Raw genomic sequence first — 27,784 nt, 5'->3', positions numbered from 1 at the left:
ACGTTATATGATTATAGACGGTAACTGATAAAAAAATATCTAAAATAGAACACAGTTAATGAACTCGAAATCATAAAATAATGAAATACAAATGGGCTTCTTAAGATTTATTTTTAGATGTACAGCGCGAATTATGAAACAGGTTAATTGTTCGACCTGAACCACCAGGTATATGGGGATTCCTCTTTTCCTTTCTCTATCGAATATTCTTCGGAGTTTACCTCGAAGCGAATGTTGACCAACTTGTTTACCGTGGATGGTTTATTTCTTGTCCAGTGAGCCGGCTAATATGTTTTTCGGTTAGTCATCAGTCTTATTTTGATTCTTTAACCATTGGGTTTTCGAATTTTCGCCTAAACGCGTTTGACGAAAAATGTACATCCATTATCATTAACCAGGAACTTAAAACTAATAACAAATCCTTGTGATTATACGAGTATGTCAGTGGACGTTCTTCGGGTTTGACATGTAACTTTTTTAAAGTATATCATTTTTTAAACTTGGATGTTATTTGAAAATATATATACCTTTTAATTTATACAAACATATACACAGTAAGTAAGATATTTTCTAATATTGCTATGAAATACTTTATTATTTGGATATTTAAAAAATATTTTGAATTTACAAACTATGTAAAATATGTGATAATTAAAGTAGAATTATTTTTTTCTGAAAATTATAAATATTATTTTGATTATTTTTAGAATTATTTTATTACATTTATGGAAAAATATTATTCTATAACATTTCTTTGTGTGATTTTGATATCTGATTTTGGGAATAGGATAATGATAATAAGAAATCATGTAGTTATTTTTAAACTTTAAAAAATTCATTTATATTTTTATTTCATTAATCTTATCCTAAAGATCATCAATCCAAATAAGCTACCAAAGCAATCACAAATTTGTCTTTACGTTAATGCTGAAAATATTTTCTTGCCAACTCAGTGGCAAGTCATAAATCTCATTGAGTGAAGGTATTCCTTAAGTGTTTACATGAATAATGCGAACAGAATTTGCAATTTATTGTTTTAATATGATAAAATATATAATGATTACTGATAAGAAAATAAAGAGTAAAAAATATAAAAAATACTGTCTGTATCAGAGATTAGGTTTTTCAAAACAGTTAGGAATTAAATATATCAGATACGAGGATTTACCTACCATAGGTGGCATCAGTCAGATATGCTATATAGCATAGGATGAATGGATTATATTAATTTTAATTGATTCTTTTTTTCTGTTTTTTATTAAATAAATTTAATAGTATTTTCAAAAATGTATACGTTATTATTTATCAAATTATGTTTATGACAAAATAATGATATTTCTAGTTACTGTTAGATAAGCGACATATTTTTGAGACAATTAAACCGTTCTTTACTAATAGGTATTTAATTTTTAATTAATATAATCGAAATAACTGAAATACTTCTATCGTCAAACAGCACCAACCTAATAAGTCTTAAACGATGTAACGTAAGTTACTTTTTGTATAATGAATTCTCAAAATTAGTTCAAAGTGTAAATATTTTTACTATTATTATTGTTGAAGTAGTAGTTTCTCTAGTTATACATTTATAAATACTCTGGTGATATTTGTGGTATAGAAATCCTGGAAATTAGTTTGTAATGACGTCGAAAGGACGTCAGAACTTCTGGCGCCTAGATTAGCCTCGTTAGTAAAAACACACAAAGTGGTTTAATACTTTCAACAATATCGAATTAGCCTCAATTCCTCAACTACTTCTCAAATAGTAGCAGTAAATGTTAAAAATATAATCTATATAGATAGTTCTATAAAAATTATTTATATAAAGAAAATTTGGTTTCTCTAATTTAGACGTATTTTGTTGTTATTCATAAATTACTGCAATCACTTATTTGCTTATTAATAATGATATAACACAATTTAAAACAAACAGTATGTATAATATGAATAAGATAGTGATCAAAAAAAGCAAGAGTTAAAAATTAAAATGTCAAACACTTGGATATCTTAATAATTAAGAGAGCCATTCCATAATTGACGAAAACATATAAAAACAAAAATACTATGCTAGAAAAAAAATTAAATCATTAACATTCAAATCGTTTTATTCAACATTACGATATAAGCGCTACTAGACTGCGCTAAGATATCATAATATTATGTTTTGTATTTTTAAATAACCTTAAAGTTGTTGACATTTACTTGACATTTTTTGTATTAGATTTACTTTTCAATAATAACAAAATGGTGTATGTTAGATTTCGAAAATTACTTGTTATTCGGTATCACTATCATTCTACGAAGACGCAAACAAATTGATGTTATGCTATCACATGGCCGACCACTATACAAATTCGAATTTACTAAATTCTTTGACATTAATTCCTTTATCTGGGAAACCAAAGTAATTTATGAAATCTAAAGTGGTATTCCAAAGTTAATGCTAACACTGAAATAATTAAAAAGTTATTAGATTATTAATGTTCCATTGTTTTCAGTCTAAAATGAGAAACTAGTATTTATCAAGTTGTCTTATACCGTTTTCTCTTGTTGCCGTTTCAGATAGTTGTTTATAAAATGTTTTTGGCATGTTTGGTAACGTGCCTCCTCTTCGCATTCACCATCGCACAGCAGTTAGTTTCACCATGCCCAGACGTATTACGATATGAAATAAATCCCTCAGAACCTGACCGTTGGTACGCTATAGTTAATTTAAAAACGGAAGCTGAGCTAAATGGGGTTTGGTTCAGAGTTCTCTTGAATAAAGAAACTATCCAGCTGGGGGTAAGTAAAGACAAGTTTTATTGATTATTATAAATTAGGGTATATGTGATCGTTTTTAGAAAAATCGTTTTTTATTTAACCGGAATGTTAACAAATAATGATTCAGTATAAAAGAAAAACCAACATTTCAGAAAGTTTCTTTCAACAACAAAATTTTTTATGATTGAGATATTTTTCTTTCCTTAACCTTTTTGATTTAGCCTTTATTTTTTTTAATAATTACGTCTTAGTTTAGATATGTTTAGTACAATCTTAATTAACAAATTAATTTATTACTACTACTCTGTTGTACTTGCATGAATACACAAGCAAGATAAGTACGGTATTAATGCAACAGTATGTTTTTTAAATTAAATTAAAATAAAACTAATCAACTTAAGTTAATTAGTCCAAACTAAAGTTAGGAATACACTTAACAGGTTAAATGAAAAGTCCCCGGCCCACCACAGTAAATATAATTCCCTTCAAAGGGTTTTTTTCAAATGAGGCCGTTTTTCGGCGACTTCGTCCTTGAAACGGTCCAATAATGCTATGTAACAGTCGCTGTTATGAATACTAAAATTATTCCATGCGAATCCCAAAATACAGACGCCATAACCTTGCCAACCGACTGTTGCGTTTTCCCACGTCGATCACATATCGACGCAAAAACTCAGATTTATTACTCTTGATCATCTTCAAACATTGCTCCGAATCATCAACTCATCGTTGTTTTTTGGTCAAAAGTGAGCTCGCGCGGGACCCACTTTGTACAGAGCTTACTCATACCCAAATAATCGTGAATGATATGATGTACACGTAGAGTTAATATCTTTAGAGTGTCTGCTATTTCATTCAATCTCAATTTACGGTCATTCAATATCGTTTTGCGAATTTTTTAAATGTTTTCGTCGGTAACAACCTCTTTTGGGCGTCCACTGCGTTCACCGTCTTCGGTGCTCATTTCGCCACGTTCAAACTTAGCATACCAATCTTTGATGGTTGATTTTCCTGGGGCAGTGTCCAGAAACTCGGCATCAAGCCATGTTTTTGCTTCAATTATATTTTTTCCCTTCAAAATTCACTATTTTATCAACACGCGAAATTCCTTTTTATCCATTTTTTTCACAATAACAAAAGTTGCTTCACTCAAAATCCTATAATTCACAAACTGATGATCCGACAGCTGTCATTTTACACACGTATCTTTTGAGAGTTAGGGCTAACTAAAAAACATATGGATTTAATTCTAGTAGCACCACCTATGTGTCAGACTTTTCAATTGACCTGTTATACACTAAACAAGTTTGTGTGGTTTGGTTCGCTTCAATCTTCCGATTTCCTGCGTGTTGTCCAGTAGCTATACTGCTTCCACGTTGCTGCGATTTAGTAATCTTATTTCATATTTTAAGGCGAAGTCTTGGATCCCTTCGTATATCTATTTGATTTCGAGGTCATCGTGCAGCTCTTCGCTGGTTATGTAACTTCGGTAATTAATCGATAATTAATCGCAGAACTTTGTTTTTGGGTGCATTGAATTACTAGTTGATTTAATGTTTTAGTGCAACCCCATATTTGCACCTTATAGGTCCAAATAAGCTTCATGATTGACTGATAAACCAATCTCTTTGATTTTAGGTCAAGTTGAAAATATCTTCCGACTAATCAGTACAGTTGCTTGACTTGGAGTCTAATCTGCTCTGCTTTTTGTCTGACATGACGTTTCCAATTTAACCTACCATAAAGATGTATTCCGAGGTATTTAGCAGATTCTGAATGAGGAACTGGGCATCCATCCGTTAAGTGATATAATTGGGATTTTGTCATTTCGCCGCAATGCAAAATTAATAGGGACAGATATGGAGCTATTAAGCTGTATCTTCCATTTTCTACTCCATTTGTAGATCTTGTTGACCGCTACTTGTATTTTTTCTAAGGTTTTAGGCAGAGATACATATTTTGCCATGATAACTGTGTCATCGGAAATGTTCCAAGTACTGTTTCTTTTGTTGTTGGGATATCAGCAGTATAGAGCAGATACAGGACCGGTCCAAGACCCTGTGGAACTCTAACCAAAATAGGTTTAAGTGTTGAGAATACTGGAGTGTGACCAGATGATAGTTCGCACAGGCTCTCGAGTTGTATTTGATTTAATGAGATGTCTTTTGAAATCTAAAATCCAGTGGGTCTGACACTTTATTACTGTCGGTGGGCCAGTAAGTGGGTTCACGCCCCGAATGATAGTTACAATTAGTAATATTTATTGTTGCAAATAATTCGTTTCCTTTTCCAGGTGTTATTAATCGTGAACCCAGGCTGTGCGTTTAACATTAAAGTTCCCTCCAATAATAAGCCTTGGGCCTAATCTCAATTAAAGAAAATTTCTGTATTATTGTTGCTGTATCTTGGTGGACAGTATATAGCTTCTATTTCTATTTCAGCGCCGTTCTTTTCAATTCTAACTATCGTATCTTGTATTTCTTCTTAGTTATCTCATTTTGTTGGGAATACTGTATATTTTGTTTTATAATTATAGCTGTTCGGCCTCGAGCACGTTCAGTGGGGTGTACTGTATGCCTCATAACACCGTCTTTTAAGGTTTTTTTTTTAAATAATGAGTCTTCGATATGAGAGCTATATTTGTTTGTTCTCAGAAATAGTTCTAGTTCTAGAACTCGTTGATTTAGCCCATTTACGTTACATGTTATAAATCTTAAGAACGAATTACTCATTTTTGTTTTTCTTTAACTTTTTTCTAATTTTTTTACCCTGTTTGCTAACTGACTGAAATGATGTTGCATTTCAGTCTGAGTTAGCCTTTAATTTTATGTAATAGAAACTTATATATTTTCGAAGTTATGTAACATATAAAAAGCGTTTGAAAATGTTGAAACTTAATTCACATCCAGAAATTTGTGAACAAGAAGTGTCATAGTCAGTACTGGATTAGCCCATAAGCAAATTGAGCGATTGCATAGGGCATCACGTCTTGAGGGGTAGCAGCAACAGCTAAAAAAAATGCTACCATATGAAAAGTTTATTTATGTATAGCGGGACCCAGAGGCGTGCATTGCTTAGGTCATTAAATAGTCTTAATTCGTCACTGGTCATAGCTTGCTGCTAGCTAGGCAACGTAGACATAATCCAGACAACAATAGAAACATTTAATTGAATGATATTTTAATTATAGCCATTATTTGATTTTTTAGATTCAAAATGACTATACTGGTTATAACAATAAAGGTAACCACTACCAACGGATCGTTTTTTAAGTCATAATAGTATTTTTTAAATATTACCCATGACTCAGACGTTAGGATTGGTCGACATATTATTTTATATGTTTCTATTTTGTTTTTTTAATATCTCCTTTTTATTAATGAATTTCAATTTTTTCAATTCAATTATATTCGCAGATATTTGAATTAATTTACTTGCTCCCTCATTATTCCTTCAATTTAAATTTTTTATATGTTTTCAAGTCTTATTTTTAACAACGAGACTTTAACTGGAGTGCATCTACTGTTTAACGTGGGCTCCGAACCACGTTCCTCGACATTAAGCCTACCGGCTGGCCAGTGGCCAACTTAGACAGACATAACAAACATAAAGTACATCCATGCCCCAGCAGGATTGGAACCAGCGACTATTACAACAGTATATATTTATATTGTTATTTATTCCTTCTGGATCCCCCATTACCATAACTTTCATTTTGTTTTTGCTCAATATCATTCCATAGTCTCTTTGTATCCTGTCCCATTTGGTTATGATTCTGAAGTGGTCTGGACTATCAGTTATTATTAGTACAATATCAGCACAAGCTTCTTCCGACATATGCAACTGACTCATAGCTTTTGGATTAATTTTCATTCATTTCTTTATTGTTGTTCTATTGACGTTCTACCAGTCTTGACTAGCTTATACTATTAAAGATCAAATTAGAGAAATTAAGAAACATTAGGAATATTAAAGAGTCAGAAATCATCCATTGGAAATTCAGAAATTACTTTTTTCCTAGCTTTATTGCTAGATTGTTCAATAAATGTGGGAAGTAGAATCTTTAACAGCAGAACTAAAAATTCGACACTATATTAATCATATATATGCTACTAATTTTATATTAATTCATCGATATGATATGACACGATTGTTAATTTATTGGCATTAAAATTGGCATGTTATTGTAGTCAATTAAATATCTTACTTTGATTAAATTATTTCTAATATATATATAAACACGTATTGACTCTTCAAAAAATGGTTTTTAAAGGTACTAGTATTTGCAAATTAAATAAAAGAGCTAAACTGTGATACGTCTAATATAATATGTTATGATACAACCTTGAAAATAATCGATTATTTCCATTGTGCTGAAGACTAATATAAATCCTTCAAGGAAGGTCAAGAAAAATGGTAGTTGATTTGACCTTCTTCTATTCGACCTTTAGCAGTTATAACAAGAACATCTGCTATATCAGCAAGTTAGTACTCAATGAGTTTTAGAAAGATCAGTGAAGCTCGTTTTTTATGATCAATATTTTGAAGATATAACGTGTGGCTTAACAAAGTTTTTAAAAAGCTTAATTTGTTTAAAAAGTCAGAACCTCTCACCTCATGACTCTTTCTAATTCCGCAACTCAGGACAGAATTCTCAGATGAACTCAGAGACTTCAAAAGTAATAAAAAAATCGACGAATAATTAAATCGTTTTCACTTTGTTTGCAAATTCCAGATTTTTTATTTCGGAAAAACTTTCAAATTATATGTATCGACATATATGTCTATCTAATTAAATTCAGTAGCTAGATGATTTTCTGAAACACATTTATTCCAAAATATTCAGAGGATGCAAGGAATTACCTTCTTGAAAGTCAGTTATTTTTTTGATGTAAAAAATATCGATGTACCTTCGATATTGATATTTTTCTTATTATTTTGCTTTCGAAGAACACTTTAGACAATTAACAGTATTAAAATATACTGGCATTCGCTAGCATACAATATGATTGAGAATTTTAGTTTCAGGCGTTTAAATAACATAATAACAATAATAGAATAATGAAAGTTTTTCAGTTAGTACTAGGCTTTAAAAGAAAGCTATTAAAATTTCATGACATTGTACTCATAACTTTGTGAGTTATTGTGTTAAGAGTAACACTTTTACTTTTATAATTTTCTAAACACTGGATTAAAAACAATTTCGTATTTTAATTTTGGTTTTTGGTTTGTAATTAAAATTGGTTTGTTGACTTCTAACTTGGTGGTACAGACACCGATGTTGCAGAACGCAGTGGACATCCAAATTATGTGGTAATACCAAAAAACATCAAAGAATCATTTAGGATGATCGAAAAGTGAAGATGCGTGAGTTAGCTAACATCGTAAATATCACTCAAAGAGACAATCAAAAGAACGTGTTGGTTTTATATTGTATGAGCATTTGACTATGAGAAAGCTCTGTTCAAAGTGGGTGCCGCGCTTTCTCACAGTTGACCAAAAACAAGAACGTGTTAATGATTTTGAGCAGTGTTTGGTCATTAAATGTAACAAAGCGGAATTTTTGCATCAATATGTGACAATGGATGAAACGTGGATACATGACTTCACTCCGGAATCAAAACGATCCTCATCTGAGTGGATAGCAACTGGTGAACCTCATACAAAGAGCCCGAAAGTACAACAATCGGCTGGAAAGGTGATGGCCTCGGTATTTTGGGATGTGCGTGGTGTAATATTCAACGACAATCTTGGGAAGGGAAATACGATCAACAGTAGAATATTATACAGTGTTAATGGAACGTTTGAAAGCCGAAATTGCGAAGAAACGATCGTATAAGGCAAAGAAAAAAACATTTGTTTCACTCATACAACACACCGTGTCACAAGTCAATAAAAACATTGGCAAAACTACATGAACAAATTTTGAATTACTCTCACATCCACCGTATTCGCCAGATTCGGCTCTCAGTGACTACTGGCTGTTAGCAGAGCTCAAAATACGCTCACTGCTAAGAAATTTCGCTCGAATGAAGAGGTTATCGCTGAAACTGAGGCCTATTTTGAGTCAAAAGATAAATTGTTCAACAAAAGTGGTACTGAAATGCGAGAGCGACGCTGGAATGATTGTGTGGCTCTTGATGGCGATTACGTTGATGAATAAAGCTAATTTTGATAAAAAAACGCGTTTTCTTTGTTAGGTGTGGGACTTTTCAGTCCATGTATTATATACTTAACTTTTGGTCTTCTTGGTGTTGCACTGCCTAGGTTCGCCTGCTTTAAAAGCGTCTGTAAATTACAATTAGGTGTTGCGTCTTGATTAAGCAATGCTTTTGCATATTTGTGACTATAGCCATCCAGTCTGAGAAGAAAAGATGCATCTTTCATAACCTTTTAGTTTATCATTGCTTATTTTTAAAAGCCGTTTCTGGGCTAGAGCAAGATCCGTTAGGAAATGATGCACTGTATTTAAACATTCACAATTGGAAAACAACAGTTGTTTCGTTTTTTATCTTTCAACAAATCATTTTACTTGTAACTTTCTTACTGTCTTGTAAATATTTTAGACCAAAGCGTAGGACCCAAAACAATAAAGTCGTTAGTTGTACTTATATTTACATCCGGCCCTCCACACACACAGTATGAACATGGTTATTATTTGCATGCACTATTGCATTTATTTTATGACCCATTATATTTCTCTATATTTTTTTTGCCGAATAGAAACCTTAAAATCACTGTAACGTTTTCTTCAAACTTATTTTAGGTTTTGCAGCTGTCCATCAATGGTTAATTTGTTTTCAAACAAGTAAATTTTTGAACTAATTATTTTATTATCCTAAATAATACAAGTTACTTGAGCAAATTTTTATTCCGAAAATGTTCTGAAATTATCTACTCTGATTCAACCATCATCACATTTAAATGCATATATCTTAGCTCCATACATTCTCATCTAAATAGGAATCATTAAAATTTACATATTTTTGACAATGAAAAATATACTGGTATAACAACATATGGGTTTCGGATTTTTTCCCCATTTTTATATCGTTTGAGAATCGTTTGAGTTTTGGAATATTTTTAAACAATTCTAGTAGGAGTATGAAATAAACCAATCAAATTTAATTACCTAAGATTAAGTAAAATAAACAACATAAATCCTAAATATATTTATAATTTATAACCTTGATGTTCAGACTACTATATTAAATAAATGTAAATTATGAACTTTGTTTGATATATTTTTTGTTTTTATATTGTATTCAACAATGAGATCTCACTTCAACAGGATCTAAAAATAATTAATTACATGTCTTAACCATATTTAGTAATAACAAGGTCTGTCTTCTTTCATCTTGATCCCAATGAAAATGATTTAGAATAAAAAGATTACGTCAAAAATGGTTGTTGATCTTTTGATTATGTTTTACCTATGGTTGATAATAATGTTTTTAATGGCACAGTATTAATTCCCTGTTTATATTATTGAAATGTTGTGACTATTGTTTTTCCTTTTCCTGTTTTTAACACTAATATTATGTCCAATGGTATATCACAAATACCAATAAAGATGTGCATAAACCTGTTAGTAGTAATTGGCTTTGAATATATAAAATAGTTTAACCATTTACTATAAAGTCTACATTATAAATTACAAAGTTATGCGCATTTAATTTAAATAAATTAACATTAATTAAATTATTTTAAAAATTTACTCATACCCTTTCTTTGTCTATATTCTATATAAATATCTATAAAAATTATTTGGTATTTTACGTAATGGTAAAAATTGACGGTATTATACAGTCTATCCAAAGTAGTTTAGAACATACGTCATCTAAATTTGTGAGGTCAAAACATCGCAATGTTGCCGTTCAACTATGAGTTTTAGTTATAAAATATAATTTATTTTAACATTATAGAAAATCCAATGAATATATCATCGAAGCAATTAAACACAGGCATAATAGTTTGTAGGTTAGTTTGTGTTTGATTATGTTTACATTGAACACTTTTTAATAACACCTATGAGTTAGAGTTCTAGGCGCGTTTGTAGTTGTATGCCCGGGAGGCCTAATCCACCTAATTAACAATTGTATATCCAAGTATTATACATTTCACTTTCATTAGAGAGCACATTCACTTTTTTACGTTTAGTTCGCAATTTAGTACCTTCAGTTACGTTTAGTCATTGTAAAGACATTTTGATGTCACTGTATATCTTCTTCGTTTGTTCTGTTAATGCCTGTATACACCTTTCTTAATGCATTTGCCATATCTGCAAAACAGTTTTTAATCAAATTTTCATGTACATTCTGAACAATTACACACATATCTATGCATATTAATATTTTACACACTATAATAATATTTCCTATAGTTATCGTATATTCATTATATACTCACCTTTGCTTATTTCCACTCTCATCACCCTGTTTTAGAAATTGACAGCATTGAATCATATCATATTCAGAAAATTTCATTCAAATAAATAACTAAGCCTTTAATTTCGTATCTATCTAACATTTCTTCACAATACCATCATTTGTCAATTTCTCCTTTGATGTGTTTGATCGAGTTCATCGAAACCGAAGGTGTACCATTAGCCATGTCTGTTTCCAGCGTGAAATATAATATATATGTAATGAATTATTAATTAAAGTTATGACTAATAAAACCTTATCAAGTGTGGCTTCAACGTTTAACTTTTCCCATCAACTTTTGTTGTCATAACACTATTTTTATTAACATCTTGCCATGAGTGACCATTGAGCATATTGGTCCCATTCTGAAATATCCATATCTCATCTAAATACATAAATTGAAATAATAAGTTTTCCATCATTTTATTATATGCTTTTAAATATTGCATTTTTTAAACTACTCATTGTCTTTATACATTTCATATATTTAATATTTGATAGAGCTAACATCACGCTTATATATATTTTTCATAAAATGCTTACCTCTCTAACCAATTTTACTGACAAGAGGCCGATTATCTTGTTCTTGTTCAAAGTAACTGAATAGAGACGCAATTTGTTCTATATGGCTTCGGAATTCTTATTCAGAGTAATAATAAACAGCGATTTGAAATTTATCAAAGCAAGCAAACATTAAAATAACGTTTGTAGGTTTATAACTTCTAATCACTGTCGTTTTGAAGAATTTTGTATACGTCTGACAACTGGGCAACTTTGGCAGAATAGTTCTGTTACTTGTTCCAACTTATCAGACCGCATTGTGTCTCTTTTTAACTAGAATAAAATGAGAAGGAAAATATTGTTTGATTCTAAAACGAATTTTTGAATTGCGACAAGCAATACATTAAACTTCTTGATGATGTATGTACAAAACTACTTTGGATAGACTATATATAGATCGTTGGTTTAATTTTGTACTAGTCGGTGTTACTTCATTATCAGCAACAGCAATAACGTTAATTTTTAAACGGTGGTCAATAAATAATAGGACATTGTAATCTACTCTATTACAATAAAGCGACAATCATTAAAATATATTAAATTTGTATTTATATATTTTTTTTAGAATTGGTTTGGAGAGGTTGAAACTCGTGATAACAACACAGGTTACCTGATTAAAAATCCTGGTGTGAAATTAATGCCTGGTTCGCCCATCCAACTGCGATTTTACGTGAGATTCAATCCCAATGAGCCAGTACCTTTTATCAAAACTCTGAGACTAAACGCTCGCCAGATATGTCCAGTGGGTGGTACCACAACGGCAGCGCCAATCTCTTCCGGGCAACTTTTTACTAATAAACCGGAGATTAATATTAATAATTCTCCAGGATTCAGTCCACCTATCATGTAAGTACTAAAATAAGACTATTGTTTTTTCATTAGGTTGATAAGAAAGCAATTTCGGTATTTCTAAAAGTTATACAATAGTGTTTTCACTGTTTTTTTTTTCTAATTGTTATTTATGATTCAAAATATTGCCCGTCACAGATCATTTCTTTCACTACTTGAACTTCATATCGAAAAATAACGAGACTTTAGAATCCACTGGTATCGATTGGAGTAAGTAATCATAGAAAGAAGCAATGCAACATGCTTTCAAGCGTTGTCATGTTTCGAAATCACTTGATTTCTGATTCTATATCGACTGTTCTTTTTCCAACTCATTAAATGCAACATATAGCGATTTATCTTTGTCCATGGTGGCTTAGTTCTTAAATTTACAATTCTACGTGTTCCATAGCGATTTTCTCTGTCATTGGTGGAAAAATTACTCGTATCTGTTGACTTATTAATTTTTTTTATTTAACCTCTTAGAACTTCAACAATCTGCAACAATTTCAAAAGTATTATAATATGATTTTCGCTATATAATATAACTCTATTAACATGTAGAAGATCGCTTCAGTATATGCTGTACAAACTTATAATCTAAATCTTATTCTAGATACTATTCTATCTTATTCTAGACATTCGTATATCTCAATCTATGTGTCTGTTAATCAGTTCGTATGGTAGTTTACGCTTGAGGCTACGCGCTTCACTGTCATCGTGCACTTTTAACTGTTTTCTTGAGTGTATTGGGATGCTCTAACAGTTAGTCACAGAGTACTTTGCACAAACATTTCAAATCACACTCAGTTCTAAGGGGGTATCGCGTTGCATTAGTTTGTTGGAGACGTAATATGAGGCATCGATGATGACTCGCAACACATTATTCTGGAACATTTGGAGCATATCTATGTTAAATTTGCTAGTAGTACCCCACAGTTCAATACCATAGGTCCAAATGGACCTAAGTATTGGCTTATACAGCAAAACCTTGTTATTTAAGGATAATTTAGATTTACGCCCTATCAGCCAATACATTTGATTTAGTTTAAGCCCAAGCTGCTGACGTTTTGTCACTATATGTTTTTCCATGTTAAACGTCCATCAAAATACATTCCCAGATATTTAACGTTGTCTGCCTGCGGAAGTTTATAATTATGTAATTTAATGAAGGACAAGATCATCTACAAAGGGTGAATGTCACATGGGTAGATATTGACAACCACAATTCGACTTTGTTAAGATGAAGTTGGAGGTTTCTTGTGGCTGATATTGGATCCTTGTGTGACGATAAAACCGCTGTAGCGTCAGCATATGTTGCAACAGTAGTGTTTTTTGAGGTCGATAGGTCAGATGTATACAATAGATATAACAGTGGACCAAGAACACTACCATGCGGAACACCTGAATATATTGGATGGATGTCAGTGTATTCGTCACCCTGTTTCACAATAAAATGTCTGTCTGTGAGGTATGATTTGAGTAGTTACTTGAGTAACTACAGTCACTTAATATAATAAGCGCCTCATCATAATTACTCGAGGGCATTATATAAGATTCCAATCTTCTAAACTAACAATGTTAATCCAGAATAACCTTATTAAGTTAAAAGTACCGCCGTGGCAATGGAGACCATTTTGCCAAATTTTATTAAAACCAAACAGCTATTTAAACGTATTTTCATCAAATGGGAATTATTTAAAATACTTTTCACGTGTATTTCACTAGTTACTCGTAAAATTGTTATGGGTGATGAAAATTTACATTTTTACGAGAATCACAAACGTAAAATTCGTGTAGATATAGGACCACACGGTACACCGACATGAGACTGGATTCGACAGTTATGAATTGAACAAGATGAGAAAAAAACTTATTCATATTCTCGAAAAACCACATGAGAAGTTCTTTAGCATGCAGAATATCTACCGGTCTTGTCTCTACCTGACTATGATTTGTTCTGACCAATGCAGCATGGCTTAATTGATAAATGTGTTCGAAAAGCTAGACAATGAAAATTCGCTGATAACTTTATCGAATCAAAGTTTCTTTCGCTATAGAATTCGTATGTTACCTGATAAATAGATAGCACTTGAAGTTCTTTTGTTTTAAGGTAACATTATGATACAATTACTACAACTGTCCAAAATCTTCTCTACACAACTGCTGAAATATTGTGGATCTGTATTTAATACTATAAATGACACACAAATTCGACAGGTTTACAAAATATATCTCCCACACTGGAATTAGGAATATTAAGTTTTAATTAAAATAGATTCCTGGCATCAATAATTCCTGACAACAGTAAAACAGCCAATGCAGTGAAAAACATGCAGTAAAAATGTAAAATTCGTTTTAAACTCCGAGCGGATTTTTCCTTCTCATTTTATTCCAATTAAAAAGAGATACTGTCCGATGCGTCGGAACATGTAACCGAAACAGTCTATAAAATTCAATTTGGTTGACGATTTGATGGGCTATGTTGCCAAATGTTTGCAAAATTCTTCAAAATATTAGCGTTAATGATTAGAGGTTATATACCGGCAAACGCTGTAAACCAAAAGTCAAATTTGATGCGGCAACATTCCGACGTGGTGACATAAATTGTGATGTGATTGGCTGTTTTATTAATCTTTTTAGTGTTGTACTGTATAGTTCCTATATTCAACATGAAGTTGAGGAAACAGATTCTTTTGTTTTAAAAGAATATTTCAAATAAAGAGTTAAAAAAAGCTTTACAGCCATCCGGTTTGAGATGCAAAAAAAACCTTCCTGTATATATGTAAGAGCTCATTATATATTCTTTGTATAAAAAAAGTTCATTGTTTACTTCTATCCGTTTCTGGGTTAGAGCATGATACTTATAATATAATTTATTTGGAATACAACACTTTTGTTTGGTTTCCACGTGTGAATAAAGCATTTTTGTCGTAAATACTATAAAAATAACAAGAAATTTTTAAAAATATATACTGAAACAAATATACTAATTATGATCGCAGAATGATTCCGAGTATATGATCTTCTCTACACAACTTCTAAAATATTGAGAAACTGTATTTGCTAATATAAATGACTTAGAAATTTGACATAAATTTACAAATTATATATTTCCCACACACAAGGGAACACTAAGGCTTAAACCGGATTAGAAAATCACCTTGGTTTGTAATTTCCGATTGATATTAAACAGTCCTAGTTACTATGAAACCTGGAAAAACCGTTCATATCTTATATCGCAAGAAATATAGATAAATTAATTTTTATTACGTGAACGGGTTTTTAAGTGGTTTAAGCGTTTCTAAATGCCGCTAGTTTCGGGACTTTCTTCGACGTCAAAGAAGAGGAATATTGAAAGTAATTATGGCCGATCCTGGGTTATTTAAGTGACAAAGTTATCATTTTATTACGTAAAAAGTTTGTGTGATTTCTTATAAAAATTATTGTATATATTTTATATAGAAGATCTAAATTTTGCTCCAAAGTCTATATCTGTCCATTAATCGGATCGGATTATATAGTCCGTTTAATAAAATAGTGAATTCGCGTAATCTAAATCTAATACGTCAAAATGTCGCAATGTTGCCGCATTAACTTTTAATTTTTGGTTCATTTGAGTTTTGATATGTAACTAAATTATAATCTAAATAAAATAATAAAGCAAAAGTAGTGTTTTAATATATAATTCATTTTACGCAGCAATTTGAAATGTATCAACAAACAAGCACAATTATAATATTTGCTATCACTAATATTTTGAAGAATTTTGCAGACATTTGACAACTAGGCCAATTTTGTAAACTGATTCGGTTACAGCTTCTAACGTATCAAACAACATTGTATCTTTTTTTAACCAGAATAAAATGACAAGGAAAATAGTGTCCCGGTGTTTTGAAACCAATTTATAAATTGCGATACTCAATAGACTGGACATCTCGATGACTTGAGTTCACAGTTATTTTGATTATAATAAATAGCAAGTTTATACCTTATTTGTTTTTGTTGATATTTTAATATTTAATGATATTGTTTGTGTATAATTGTATCTTATAATTAATTGATGATACTAATACGAAGAATTTGATATTTCCTAGGAAAGGAAAATATTGTCTGATTTTAAAACGAATTTACTTTCGGCGATATCATAGAGAGAAAAAACCTAATATCAACACACCAGTTTGGGTTTATTAACCGATGCCGATGTGTCCTCCTAGTTATATACCTAGATTTAAGTTTTCATAAAGACAAATTGTAGGTTAGCCGGAAACGACTAGTAACAATGTAATAAATAAATAATAAAAAAAACTTTCGGCGATAGTCAATACATCCGACATCGTGATGACATAAGTTCATTGTTATTTTGAATAGATTATAGTAAACGTTTTAGTCTACGCATTTTACTGTTATCACTAATATTTAACAAATGACAAGTATCTACACGTCTAATCATATGTTTTAGTTCTAGAATTAAAAAAAATACTACTCTTGGTGTTAGTCCTTTTCTAAATGTTATTCGAAAGTCTATATATCTCCTGTAACTAGATTGGATGGTGTTAAACGTTCTAGTCTACACATTTCACTATCACGTCTCACATTTGGCTGTTTAGCGGGTACATTGGGATGCACCAACACTCTTTTAAAGTACACAAACATTTTGAATTACACTCGTTATAGGTTCTACAGGTATATCATGTTGTATCAACACTTTGTTTTGGAACCGTTGTATGATGGCTATATTCAACTTGCTAGCAATAGTTCTGTATAGCCCGATTGTTGGATCCCATACGACCAAATAGGCTTAAGTCTTGATTTGTGTAGCAATTCATTGTTATCCAATGATAACTTGGATTTGCGCTTGATAAGCCACTACATTTGATATAGTTTAAGTCCAAGTTGTTTTCGTTTAGCTAGTATATGCTTCTCCCCTCCCATTTCATTTTAGGTTAGTTGACCTTCGGGAAGTTGACAATTATTGATATTCACTCCTATTCATTTTCGAATAAGCCAATACATTTGGTTCACTGTTTCTTGTTTTGTTTAGCAACTATGTGCTTCTTCTAAATTAGACGTCGATCTAGATACAGGGAAATATATTTAGTATCTTCCGCCTAGGAGATATTCACTGCTGTATAAAAATCGTCGGTAGATTAAGAGTATACAGGAGATACAATGCTGGACCTAGTACATTGCCTTGTAGAACTCATGAATATACTGTATATAGCTCAGTGGGTTTATTAACTTATTTTATATTAAACTGTCTAACTGTAAGATGAGATTTCAGTAACCGAAAGTAAGAGAGAAGCTTTTTTAGTTTAACTTGTAGCCCTGTGTCTCATACTTTATCATGAGCCTAAGATATATCAGAGAATGCAGCCAAACAATATATAAGCCCGTCCAATAAATCAGTCAATGGACGTTATCAAAATATATGACACGTCAGCAAGTTTCGATGTACCATGTCAAATTCGACATTTGGTTTATTTTGACTTTGATGTATTAGATTGCATTCTCTATTTTTAATTATGACAAAATGAGAAGAAAAAATCAGCTCCGTGTTTGAAGCGATTCTTAAACATTTTTTACAAATTGCAATTAGCAATATATTCGACTTCGTCCATGACGTGCATTGGCTGGTTTATTGGACGGACTATATACAAGTTGTCCAACTAGTACCAAATGGTCTTTTGCTGATATCCCTTCAGATTAGAGAATTTTGAATTGTCTTATTTCAGCTACCTCCGGCGAATGGTGAGAGGTTAGAGCTCTAATCAGCTGATTTGTATATTGTGAGGGAGAACCTCACAGTGAGCATATTCGTGAAGTTTTTTATGAATGGGATGCCTTACTCGATATGGGTGTTCTTTCCTCATAAACCATGCAGCATTGAGTAACTCGTGGATTTCTGTGAATTGAAACACTTGGAGTAGTGCAGGTTATCTCTCAGAGCATTCTAACCAGAATTTTATACAGCGTTGCTTTCTGCGGGAATTTGGTTTTTCTGCAGAGTAATGGAAATAGGAAAACCTTTGAGATTATTTGAAAACCTGAATTATAAGAGGTGACCCCTTTTGGTTTTTTGGGATTTGAGAATCATAATGATCCCAGTCACTTTCTAAATGTGATGAAAGTAATTCACTCGTAGCATTGCATTGAATATACATGTTATTAATTGTGTGCCCGTTTCTAGTATTTCTTGTAGAATTTCTGCAGTTATTAGATTATATCCAGGAGCATTTTTGCAGTTAATTTTCTTTATCATCTGTTTAACATACTTCACGATAATTTTTACAGTTTAGATAGTTGGTAATTTAGTTTCTTCAACTCCATATATTTCAGACCTGAAGGGTTTTGAATACGTTTTCGAAACGATTAGAGAACATTTCAGCCATTTCTTCTTTTTAGCACGATTAATATCATTTTAATAACGGATGGGTTAAATCGATAATAATAATTTCGTAATTCAAAAATCTATAGCGTCGGGATTTTTGTTTGTTTCTGATAACCAATATGTTGGTTCACTAGTAGAAATATATTGTAGGCATTCTGTTTCTTTGCTTTGACCAATTCACTGGCCTTCGATGATATCAGTCGAGTGTTAAAATTTCCTTCAACAATAAATATATTACCTTGTGTATTAAAGAAAGCTACGGAATATTTGGCCGTGTTGTGTTTAGGTGGACAATAAATAAAAACAGTGCCATTGGCCCATGAGCTTGTAGAGTTAGACTGGTAACTTGTAGGTAGTCTTTGCTAAATATTTCTCTTTAGCTGTACCTCCATATTACCAAATGAATATCACTTTATATAATAATAGTATATATTAGTTTTTTTATGTTTTTTTTTATAGAGAGAGACCTGATTTACCCCCAAGTGAAGATGACGACTTCTATCAGGGAGATTTCAGCTTTATACTTAAACCCCAAAACCAGGCGGATCTTCTTAATAACGTAGCTTGTGGAACTGTTATTGTAAGAGAATATTTAAAAATATGTAAATAGGTTAGTCAATTTTGTTTCATTCAGAAACAACCGAGACCCTTAATAACACACGGTCAAGAAACGTCAGAAGGTGAATTTCCATGGCACGCTGCTATATACCATTCAAAAGGCATAGATCTGACTTATATATGTGGTGCATCACTAATAAGTAAATTACACTTGATCACGGTGGCTCATTGTGTTACTCATCGGAAAAGTCCTAAACCCCTAAGCCCCAGCAATTTGGTAATATATTTAGGTAAGACATATTTGTTTAATAGCCAAATGTTTTATTGCGAAACTTAAATTTTATATATTTCAGGTAAATATTATCTTAGAGCATGGTCAAATCCAGGGATTCAGTATAGAAAGGTAGATGACATTCTTGTTCATCCAATGTTTAATCCTACAAGTTTCAGTAATGACGTAGCACTCATTAAACTAAGTCAGGCGGCTAAATTTACTGATTTCGTAAGGCCAATTTGTCTTTGGGAAGGAAGTAATCAACTGGAAAGAGTTACAAACCAAATTGGTAAGAACAATAAGCAACAGAATACATTTAGAATTTTTAATATAGTAAAAATTCCTTATTTGTTGGGTATATCAACATCAAGACACACGCAACTTAACATCAATCATAGAGAGAAATTAGAATATGAGGTAAATTATCCCCTCGAAACTAGGGAATTGATAAAAGAAAGACGAAAAACTAGAAGAGTATGACACAGAACCAGAAATGCTGTGGATAAAACAATGTTGAATAGAATTAGTTGAATCAGATAAATCAAAAGAGTAAAGGATATAAACAGAGTTGTTTCGAAAAATATGTAAGTGAATTAAGCCCGGATGCAGACAAAGATTACTCGCTATGAAAAGCAACTCGAACATTTAATAGATCAATTTTTGAGTGCTGCCTATTAATCGTTATTAAAAATGATCGAAATGAATGGATTTGACGCAATAACGAAAAAGGTGAATCATTATTTGTACAACATTTAGCTAACGTATTCCAACCGAATTATATGGAATCTATAATGAATTCAAATCCTGTTTATCAGTCTGATGTAGGTATACATCTGATTTCTCCAATGGAAAGGATTATAAATGGATTTCTCCATTTATAAAAATACTAGATTTCCAGTTTGGATTTTGAAATCACCACTCAACCGGGCATACAGAGTAATAGCGGTTGTTGTAAGTTGTAGTTGAAGAAAACTGACCTGCAATATTCCTGGATATATCACAAGCTTTTGACCGAGTATGCCATTTGGCACTTATCTACAAGATGAGCAAATTTACACCGCAGAACTATTGTCAACAGTTGGAGTCATATCCTATCTCTTCAAAAAAAAATTTAGTCTCGCATGAAGGGGCGTTTTCAACACTTAAACCTACTTCGGCTGGAGTTCGCCATGGGAGTCTTGGATGCACTCCTATATCTGCTCTGCACTACTGATATCACAACAACAAAAAAACACTACGTGAAACATTTGCCGATGATAGAAAAAGTACAAATGACAGTCAACAAGATATTCAAATGGACTAAAGAGTGGAAAATACAGCTTAATAGCTCTAAATCTGTTTATGTTAATTCTGCGTTGCGGGGAAATGCCAAAAACTTAATTATATCATTTGACGCATGCCCGATGATGATGATAGATTCTTCAAGCGGAATCGGCTAAATACCTCGGCATCCATCCTGATGGTATGTTATATTGGACAAATCATGTTAGACAAAAAGCAAAGCAGATCAGACTCAAAATCAGGCAACTGTATTGGATAGTCGGAAGATACTCTTACCTTGACCTAAAAGCCAATAATAAAGCCAATTTACATAAACCCCATAGGATGGGTGCAAATATGAGTTTGGACTAAAACATCAAAGCAATAAATAATCCAACACTGCCAAAACCAAAATTAATTAACAGTGCTTATCGCTGCGTAACCAACGAAGAACTGTACAATGAAGTAGCTTAACTTTATTTTTAATTGGGAAATACATACTAGTGTATTAATCCTGTACTTACCTTGCTTGTGTATTCACGCAAGTACAACAGAACAGTATTAGAAAATTAATTTGTAAATTAATAGTGTACTAAGCATGCAGCAAGTACTATAATAATGTAAGATGTAATTAAAAAAATGTTGGTTATATGGAGTTATTGGAGATGCGTCTCAAAGTTCAAAGAAAATGAATTCTAGTTGAAATTTGCATTTTAAAGCAATGAATAATGAAAATGTGAATAAAGAGTTTCTATAGTATCATAAGAAAAAGTGTGCTGTTAATTTAAGCTTAAGCAAAATGCGAAATAAAATGTTATTTTTTAGGTACCGTTGCTGGTTGGGGTTTTGATGAAACCGGTAAAGTAACCGAGCAGCTAACGAAAGCCCATATGCCAATTGTATCCCAAGAGACTTGCATTTATTCATTCCCAGAATTTTACTCAAGATTTACGAGCAGTACAACATTTTGTGCTGGATTTAAAAACGGTAAGATGTTCGTACGTAAAAAGATAACATATTTTATAAAGATAATATTGTTATTAATTTCATATCTATTTATGCAGGTACTTCTGTATGTAATGGTGATTCAGGCGGTGGTCTCATATTACCGAAACCAGGATCAAATCCCAACAATCCAGTATGGCAAATTCGAGGGTTAGTTTCCATCAGCGTAGCCCTTCAGAATCGTTTTAGATGCGACGCATCGCATTTTGTTGTATTCACGGACGTTGCCAAATATTTAAATTTTATTTATGCTGCATTACAAAAATAAGAACGATAAGAACATAGTTCTTTATGGATTTGATATAATTTGCATTTAAATTAATTAGATATTTAATATAAGCTATAAATATATATATTACAGTTTTCTATAAAAAATTGTGTATGTGTTATATACAATACATTAAATTATATGAACAAACGTTATATAATCTATAACGAAAGAAGTCTGTATAAACAAAAATGAATTAAAATCTGTGGTTTCCCATAACCAGTGCTAAATCTGGTTGTAGCAACATTTTGTTGATACTGTACGGTAAAAATTAAGTAAATTTGTGAGATAGTGTTACGTAATTTCTATTAGAAAAAAATTGAGAATATTTAAAACTACTTACTGTCTGACACATTTTCCTAAGGATCTATAATTGACCGACAGCCTCAGATTCTCAGTAGGTGCATTTTTTCGTAATCTGACGGCTTAGTCTTTCACTATCTTATTGGAAAATTGAGGGTGTTAATAAACTGAGGGATAGCAGCCTCTTAGCTACGATCACAGTAAACACACAGTTCACAGAATCTACTTTTAAAATAAGTTCTTAAAATTAAATAAAATACACATAAATGTTATATTCATAATTCTAAAAGAAATTCTAATATCTTTGTAATTGTAGAGATGCCCTCTTCAGTAATAACCTACTTGATTCTGATAAAGTAGACATTTTACACATTTTAGGAAAACTTATTGCATCGATTTTACTTTCAGATTTTTTTTTCATTTACCTTCTACATTCTCCACCTAATAACAAACACTATGGAGGAAGTTACTCCTTCAGCTACGAAATATGTTATATTTTTAGGGGAGATATTAAGTTATTTATTATGATCCCCTTGAGGGTGCAGCACCCAATCAGTGTCACTCGTCGTTCAACAAATGTAAACAAATGATAAAATTAATTATCATTAGCTAGAATCAACTCATTTATAATTTAAAAGATCATCCTGCAGGCGTTAACAGCTTTTTTTAAAGATTGACATTTTCAGTTGAATTGAAATGTTACACAGCTACTCTACATCACGACTGTAACTTCAATCCAAATTTAGTAATTTAGAAAATCCCTCATGAATAATAATTTATATCTTCTGTATGCTCAATTCTTCAGATACTCCAAATCTGCTTTGGAGTTCTATTTAAGACTGAAAGAGATATTACTGATTATCCAAAACAATGCCATTAATTCAATAAATACAGTCAAAGATAATCATTTCTATCCGAAAAACTCCAATGATCAATTTAAGCATTCCTTAAAATTTCTAGTTATTTATTTGACAATATAAAATCAAATAAATATTATATAATCAACTATATTGATTGATATTCCTTTACGACCATATGTTTTGTACATATTTCTATATCTATGTGTATATTAATTTTGATTTGGGTAGGGATGAAAACAGACGTTTACTTAAAACTTTAAATATTTTATTCCAAGAAAGAAGTAGTTACTTATGGGATCCACCAAGCCACAAGTTCTGCAAAGTCTTTCGTGTTTTAATATAAACAGAAACTTATGATAGAAAAACTAGTTCGTACTTCGCTTCGGCCCGTTTACATTCGGAACAAAATGCTTTCAGTACCAATTATGCATTAGTCCGCCATCAAAGGCAAATTTTCATAATTTTCCGAATCGCAATGTTTTTATCAAAATATCCATGACATAGGGTATGAAGTGGTTTTCCACGCTTCATCATTCTCAAATTTCTATAGTAAACGACTGAGCAACTGAGTTCGGCTTCGGTGGTCCTGAAATCCACGGGCTAGGGATACTAAAATATACTAAGGGATTCTTTATAGTAGTAGATCTCTAATATAACATTAAACAATGTATAATCGAATTACCAATGGCGTATCAGTCACACGACGTAACATGTTTATCTGCCGCTGAGACATGTCAACCTCTTCAATCTACTGCCTAACGTGGGCATTGAACCACAAACCTCCGAAAACGATTAACACACTTTGTGGTAGGTAATTTAGCAATTAGTGAGTGTTCAACTAAGATATCGTTTCAGCAGGTATTCGTCTTTAGTAAGCTTAGTTTCTAATTTGACTTGGATGATTATTTCATATCACACTTATATTCCAATTACTTAACCAATGGCTAGAGTGGTGTGCGAACCCGTAACGAAGCGATCCGCTACCCGCATCACAACAGACTAAGGTATTTTCATACGCATAGATCCATATTGTTAATTTTAAGGCTTTGTAATATGTAAATAGTCGTTGGGTAAATTAAAGATGTTTACACAACATTATAAAATAAAGTCGAATGAATTATATGATGGTTTATTGTTACATGTTTCTTATATATAATATACAAATCTTTAAATATTGAAATTATAGGCATTATAATCCATTGTGATCTATACCACTGTATATATACACGACCTGCGTATATTTTTCCAATTTCCATCACATTAATTTTAAAATACCTATACTATATGTGTGTTTATCTAAAATGCCTAGAAACGTGAGCGAACAAGAGAAAAACGATAACTGTTTTAATAAAGCAAATTGAAGAAATATACGCTACAAAAGTATGAGAGAACGAATTAGTGGTTAAAAAATAATTTTAATTGTATGACACACATATTCAGTAGAATATTCAGGAAAATCAACTGTTCATATTCTAAGATATATGAAAAAAGTTTTTTCTTTAAATACATTAACTACATCAAATTATTATTTTTACTACCATCCAAATATAAGCCTACATAAAAACAATAAAATATTGTAACTAAGATCTTAATATCCTATTTATTTCTAAATATTTGTTTATATACACAAAAGTAAAGCTATTGCAAAGAAAACTTTTGTATATGCAAGAAAAATAATATATATACCTTGTACCATAGTTTGGGATGTGTTAGCTTAATTAATAAAAGCATGGTTTGTTAACATTTCATTCAAAAATTAATTTTATCACATTTTTAGATTTACAATATAAATATTTTAGGTAATAAAAATACTTGCATAGTTTTACAGATTTATAAAATTGAACTAAGTTATAAATAGATATATTCTGGGACATTAGATTTAAAAAATGTCTGTTAGGATATTCACGGAGCTTTTTCATGTATGGTTAATAAGAGGGTGTAAAATTCTACCATAGAGCATACAGGTTTTCTATTGTTTTATGTAACATTTTATCAATTACTTAATTATTATCCCAACAAAGACACATTTTAAATTCATCAGATAAAAACTTTCTTTTTTCGTATATCTTCGCACTCACCTATAGATAAAGCAATAATGAATCCAAAAGTCTAGCAAGCACATGAGTCGCCACTGCCACTTGGTTTTTGCGTATTTGTAAGTTTGATCTGATCGGGAAATTCATTATAAAGATCAATGGTTGAATTTTGTTGAGCTAATGCATTCTTTGCAATAGCCAGGAAAGCTTGTTCCACATTTAATCCCTCTGTAAATTAAATTTAAATTTGCAATTTAAATTATTTAATATTTAAATATTGTACTGTAATGAATATTTATGAAAATCATATACTTATTCTTTCTATTTTCAAATTCTTACCTTTTGCTGATGTCTCAAAATAAGGTATGTTGTTCTTGCTTTGACACCACTGTTGAGCTCTTTTTGCACTAATAGCTCTTGGTTCAAGATCCACTTTGTTACCAAGTAAAACAAATGGAAAATTCTCTGGATCACGAGGAGAAGCCTGTATTAAGAATTCATCCCTCCAACTATCAAGAGACTTAAATGTGTTAGGTGCAGTTACATCAAAAACTGTAAAAATGATATAAAAATTAATAGACAATTTTAAACATATTTTAGAGATGAATAGCATAGATGAGTTTCTAAGAATATAGTCTACAACATTAATATAAATAAAACTGAAAGACTGTTGAATTGAATCTAATAGATATAAACACAAAAGATATGCTATTATATTTAAGTTGTTACACATTGAAAATACAATGTTTGACATCCACCCTTGGATAAACATATTTTGATTCCAATTACAATCTTTAATTATCTATCTTTCTACATGGTTATATTATTTATGATACAGAGCCTCTAACATAACCATACCAAAACTTACAGGTTGAATAATATTGACCATGAAATACATTATATATAATATATATGATACACAATATATTGATGAATCATCTAGATATATAACAATAAAAACCACATGAACATTTACACTAATTTAACAAATAATCCTATACCATTAGATCAACATTTATCAATATTCAAATTTTGAGAAGAAAATTCAGTTTTGGAAAAATCATATTATATAGAGGAAATTATGAAATTCAATGTATTAAAATTTATGGAAACATACCTAAAACACAACAATCAGCTCCTCTATAAAAAGCTACACCCAAACTTTGAAACCTTTCTTGACCAGCTGTATCCCATATCTGCAATGTAACTGTTCTGAAAGTACAAAATTTACAATCATATCTATTGTTGCAGTTAAGTTTATAGTTCAACAGTCAACAGTTATCAACATAGAATGTAAGTAAAATAACTTACCTATCATCTACTGTGACTTCTTTAGTTAAAAAATCTGCACCAATAGTAGCTTTATACTGATTTGTGAATTTTCGACTCACATACTGGTTCATAAGCGATGTTTTACCAACACTTGAATCACCAAGGATAATAACTTTCAAAAGAATCTTTTTTCGTGAAGCCATATTCTGTAACAAAATTTTACAAACACATTTGTTATTACTATGAAATTATTTTACATATTTGATAATAGCTAATAATGTATTACAAGACTGCTAATCGTCAAGAAAAATTAAATAGTATTACGCATATTACGTGTTCTTTTGTCTAAGCTCTAACAACGCACTTTCAGAATAAATATGTAGGATTATTCGCAATATAAATGTTTAAGTATTGTATAAAATCCACATCACGTTAATACGATCGAAAAAATAGGGGCGGAAATAACAGAACCCATATAATTGACTGTGTATGAAAATTTGTTGAATACAAAAGTCAGCTGATTTCTATTGTTAAATGAATACACTAAAAACCATTTGAGAATGTCTGTCTATTGTATTTATTATAAACTATTGACTTACTTGTTGATAGGTATAAGAAATTTTCAAACACAAAAGTATTAGTATAAATATACCACTGATTTTAACTGCGTAATGACACCACAAAAGCAAAATGGCGATAATTTACATCGGGGGAATTTTTGTTACTGAAGTAAACATGTTGGTACTTTAGACTTTCTATTTCAATGACAGTTAAAATTGTCGAATATTAAGAGTCACAAATTACTACTAACATTTTGAACATTTGAATATACATACGGATAACAAATTAAAGAGTATATATAGTTTATTTTATTTATGTATTAAATTTTTTTTTCGTTATTTTTTTGATTTGGTTTAATTATAAAAATTCAATAAATTATTCTTCACCTTTAAATTAATACAATTTTAAAGACTATCGC

The 27,784-nt window shown here is 31.1% G+C and overlaps 2 protein-coding genes across 3 annotated transcripts; one reads left to right on the top strand and one right to left on the bottom strand.

Moving 5' to 3' along the window:
• The first annotated feature begins 141 nt into the window (after positions 1-141).
• On the top strand, positions 142-24,615 carry LOC143192776 (chymotrypsin-C). The gene is made up of 8 exons (XM_076398442.1): positions 142-299; positions 2,563-2,784; positions 12,316-12,596; positions 19,429-19,549; positions 19,604-19,817; positions 19,881-20,090; positions 21,887-22,048; positions 22,126-24,615. Exons 2-8 carry the CDS (start codon positions 2,578-2,580, stop codon positions 22,332-22,334), a joined length of 1,404 nt encoding a protein of 467 aa, XP_076254557.1. The 5' UTR covers positions 142-299; positions 2,563-2,577; the 3' UTR covers positions 22,335-24,615.
• Rab7 (RAS oncogene family member Rab7) lies at positions 24,613-27,553 on the bottom strand. 2 transcript variants are annotated; one of them, XM_076398444.1, is made up of 5 exons: positions 27,405-27,553; positions 26,845-27,011; positions 26,651-26,745; positions 25,873-26,085; positions 24,613-25,761 (listed from the first exon to the last, which is right to left on the bottom strand). In XM_076398444.1, the coding sequence occupies exons 2-5, from the start codon at positions 27,006-27,008 to the stop codon at positions 25,607-25,609; spliced, it is 627 nt and encodes a 208-aa protein (XP_076254559.1). In that variant the 5' UTR covers positions 27,009-27,011; positions 27,405-27,553; the 3' UTR covers positions 24,613-25,606. The 2 variants fall into 2 exon arrangements, with proteins under 2 accessions (XP_076254559.1, XP_076254560.1); XM_076398445.1 differs by lacking the exon at positions 27,405-27,553 and adding an exon at positions 27,170-27,293.
• Between the last annotated feature and the right edge of the window lie 231 nt (positions 27,554-27,784).

Source organism: Rhynchophorus ferrugineus, unplaced genomic scaffold, assembly GCF_030347505.1.
Source record: "Rhynchophorus ferrugineus isolate W39M unplaced genomic scaffold, kcgeb_rfMv2 rfM3, whole genome shotgun sequence".
Lineage (NCBI taxonomy): Eukaryota > Metazoa > Arthropoda > Insecta > Coleoptera > Curculionidae > Rhynchophorus > Rhynchophorus ferrugineus.
The sequence above is the reverse complement of the archived record's forward strand: the minus strand, read 5'-3'. Positions and strand labels throughout refer to the sequence as shown.